This window comes from Austrofundulus limnaeus, unplaced genomic scaffold (assembly GCF_001266775.1).
Source record: "Austrofundulus limnaeus strain Quisiro unplaced genomic scaffold, Austrofundulus_limnaeus-1.0 Scaffold143, whole genome shotgun sequence".
Classification (NCBI taxonomy): Eukaryota; Metazoa; Chordata; class Actinopteri; order Cyprinodontiformes; family Rivulidae; genus Austrofundulus; species Austrofundulus limnaeus.
Window position 1 is genome coordinate 1,110,880 of NW_013952545.1, and position 4,197 is coordinate 1,115,076.

At 40.5% G+C, this 4,197-nt stretch overlaps 1 protein-coding gene across 1 annotated transcript in view; it reads right to left on the bottom strand.

Moving 5' to 3' along the window:
* The window catches only part of iglon5 (IgLON family member 5), a gene marked incomplete at its 5' end in the record, with an annotated part of 153,821 nt that overhangs the window by 10,929 nt on the left and 138,695 nt on the right, over positions 1 to 4,197 (bottom strand). Inside the window, 2 exon segments of the mRNA XM_014016359.1 lie at positions 224 to 344; positions 598 to 729. Coding sequence (XP_013871813.1) covers positions 224 to 344; positions 598 to 729 — 253 coding nt within the window.

Genomic DNA, 4,197 nt, shown 5'->3' on the forward strand with positions numbered 1-4,197 from the left:
GTTTCATACTTTGAATACGCTTTTTAAAACACAGCCTTCAATGCAAACCACAGTTTCAAATATTCATTTGTTTAAAACTAAAATATCATTCCGAGGCCATTTTCAGAATGATCCAATTCAACCTTAAAACCAACCAAACCCTACAAGGAAAATAAAGTTTTTACAAAGAAGTCATTTACTTTGGTTTAATTATAACAAAACGAGCATCTGATGGTGATCTCACCTGTGGTCGTCTCTGTACCACTCAAAGGAGGCTGGTGGGACGGCCATTGCGTCACAGCGCAACACAGCCGTCTTCCCCAAATGGGCTGGCATGTTCTTCATGTCTGTGATCATGGGGGGATCTGGCAGGAGGAAAACCAGGGTGTAGAAAGTAAATAAACAGCAAGAGTGGGGATTCAGTCATTAGTAAACAAAAGTCTAGTAGGGTTTTGCCCACGAGGTTGAAAAATGCCCAGAGTGAATGAAATTAAAATGTATACATAACAATGCGTGTACAAGCATTTGCATATATTGTCAATCCATAATTATGCTCGTGAGGTTCAGCTGAATTATCACCACCAGGCAAGTGTTCTGCACGTGGAGTGGGGTACTTACAGTTAACCGTGACTTTGACCTTGCGCTGGTCGGGCGGCGCCACACCGTTGTGGGTGATGCATTCGTAGTCTTCAGCCTGCTGCCTCTTGATCTCGGTGATGTCTAAGAACTCCCCCTCACTCACCAGCCCATCTAATTGCACAAAAGTTGAAGTCAAAGGTCACCATTTATCAAATGCAAGGTGACTCAGACAACAGATTTATGGGTCACAACTTGAGGCGCTTTTAGCTTAAGACGATTTAAGAGCATGGGCAAGGCCGACGTGCCAATGAGAGAAAATAAAGCAGTTCTGTTTTGGAGTGCTGACTCGCAGGGATGGTGTGGTGAAAATCAATGTAATTTTAATTAAACCTATAGTATATTATGATAATAAGTTTATGGACTACTAAAGACGTGTTGTGTAAATACAAAGTAACACTATCTGACATCGTAACACCATTACTTTTATAACGCTGAGGGGKAATCCTGCGAGCTTTGCTTTGAAGCGCCGGGTGCATCATGGGGAAACGGCTAAATCACCACATTACATGGCGAGAGRAATATTTGTCGGTTATTTGATGTTGACAAACTCCCAGGTGCGGCTAAAACCAAATTAGTCAGTCTCACACATTCGCTCTTTCTCCTTGGGCGACGAACATCTCTTCAGAGGAGGAGAGCCGAGGGAATGGACCACAAGTTATTGCTCCTTCATGCGAGGGAATAAACGCTGAGTGTTATTGGCTCAACAGCAGAAAAAAAGAAGAAAAAAAAAAAAACAGCTTGAGCGTGAGTGTGCACCTCCTCCTCCTCCAAGCTAGCCTTAGCAGCAGCTGTTTCCAGGAGCAGTAGGCATTTTTTTTGCCCTCCCGTTTAACCAATTAAAAGAAGTCAGACGGTGGAACGTGGTATAATATTAAATTGGAAATCTGGCTTATTTATTACTCATAATTTTTGTACCGTTTAAAGTCCCTAGTTGAAAATGAAAAAAAAAAAAACCTCACTAAAATACAGTCAATTGGTCAAACAGCCTCAGAGCATGAGAGCAAGACAAAAACACTAAACACACACCACAAACACAGAGCTGTGATTCTAACTGAAGGTTTTTCTTGAGGATTATTATTGTGGCCACTGAGCTAGAGGTGATTTTTTACAACTGAGCGACAACAACAGCGATGGCTTCTTGTGCTACCCAACATGGTTCAGGCTGCTGCTGAGTGTAGCGATGGGGTGGGCTAAACTCGTTCCATTAGTTTAATAAATATACTGTAGCGCCCTTGCGATATCTCTGTTAAGCAGGCGGAGCATTCAACTTGTCAGAAAGGGGGATGTGTGGTGATAACCATAAACATTTGATAAATCACGAAAAGCCGCAACAGATGACTTGCGAGGAATAAAGATGACAAAGGAAATAAAATATGGAAGTAATCAAGCGCTAGATTGTGCGTCACATAGATAAATGGGTATTATGAAAGGGCCTGGATGAGATGCGCTGAAACGAGATGGAGRAAACAACAAGAGCAAACGTGTGAGAGGTGTAAAGTAGTTTTTTTTTCCGTTTTCCACGGACAACTCATCGACAGTTCCCACAGAATGTACGATACAATATGACAGCCCTTTCTTGCTCCGTCCCATGAGATCTGCGAACCTGCCTGGCACACTTCTCTACACTTTGGTGGGAGATCATATCTGAGTGGAGCCGGCCTCTGGCACCCCTACAATGGTCAGTAAAATACAGCTCCATCAACCACTTATGGCTTTTGAAGGAGGCTAACTCCTGACCACCAGAGATAATTGGATTCTACCTTGRAGGAAGAGGAGGTGGAAGAGGAGTGGAGGAGGGTGCGAATGAAAAGCGGAGGGGGGGAAGAATCAGAAGTGTTGGCTTTCCCTACAGTGAAACTGTGCTCCAATTCCCTGGCAGTGCTGTAAGCCTGACTGGATCTTCAGGGCACTTGATTTCTGGGCTCCTCTTATCCATTTCCATTACAAAAMCTAAAGTCGCAGCAAAGAGGTCTGAAGTTAGAAACAGAGAGAGGGATAGACTGGCTGACAGGACTYATTACTGGCAACAGTAAGGGGCTGAACTGCATGCTTTTTCATTTGCAGCAAACTAAAACAGCCAGAACCTTAAGKTTTTTCAAATTTGTATTAAAATTGAGAGCTACAGGATGAGATGATTGAAGTTTTGGTTTGAAAATCTATAAACTGATTACTTATTCTGTTACGGTCGGTGGAGGATTGAACCCAATGTGCAGACAAAACTGGGAACTCGTAAAAAGGTAAAACTAAATACATAAATAAAATGGATGGGTGGACAGAATAGGAGGCACTGTCTCGTATCAGTGTCAGATCCCAGGCTGTCAGAGTGTCGAAACATCAAGCGCTTTCCCACAAAGAGTTGGAGCCATCTATAAACACTTTCAATAAGTCTGCACATCACACAACTTTGCCTGAGGAAATTATGCACAGTTCAAAGTGCATTGACGTACCAGAGTTACCAGGGGGAACCCAGAGGTGCTTTAGAACTAAAGACAAACAAACAAGCAGGGAAGGAGCAACCAGCCTGAAGGTAATCACAAGTTCATAAATAAACACCTTCACCGGTATTGTCTAAAGTGCCAAACAAAAGTTTAGGTTAAAAAATCTGCTACTGTGAAAAAACAAGACTTGTGTTGATTCAAACAAGACAGTACATTAGCTGTGCAATTCAATATTTTGAAATTTAAAAACGTAAAARGGCATTTGTATGAATAATATATATCCTGTATATATTTTGTATATATTTTAGAGCTAGACAATAAATCAATAATATATGTTACAACAGACACATGATCAACATCAATAATGAACAGTAACAATATACTGTATATCACAATATCAATTTCAATAGAAAATATATCTGATAGAATGTTGATAATTTCACTGAACTCCAGAACTGCATATAAACAAGCTTTAGCCACACATCGTCTCAYAGCCCAGCTAAGAAAGGTTGGTGGCATCATCTAACTCACTCACTCTTTGATAAGATAGCAACAACCATTTAAGACAGAGATTCTTAACCTATGGGCCGCGGCCCAATTGTGGGCCATGAGCGCCACCTTGAGGGCCTCAAAAGAACAAGAGTTTTTAACTGTGGGCCGCAGAGGGCCGTGGGACCGCATTGATTTTGAATGAGGTGCAATACACATTCTCACCACTAGTAGCAGTAGTGTGTCACTCAGATGTTTAATAACTTTTTTTAATATGTGGAAGAAGAACCTTAGAAACCTGCTGAGAATGGAACCCTATTTTAAATGAAAAGTAGAAGAAAAAATGAAAGTAACTCACCAAAAAACACCAAAGTTTGTCACTAACATGAAGTGCAGCTTCTGTTTTTACCATGCATTAGTGTAAAAGTTCAAAACATTATCAAATACATTTGCAGATACAACTATATTTTAATTTGCACCTAAAATAAATTTTGTAGTTTATTTTTAAATGTTTTTAATGTATTTTAAAGAAACTTTAAACTTGTCAAAAAGCTGTTGTTACTGTTATTGTTTGTCACTAATACAGCGGGTAAAATAAGTATTGAACACGTCTCCATTTTTCTCAGTAAATATATTACTAGAGGTGCCAATG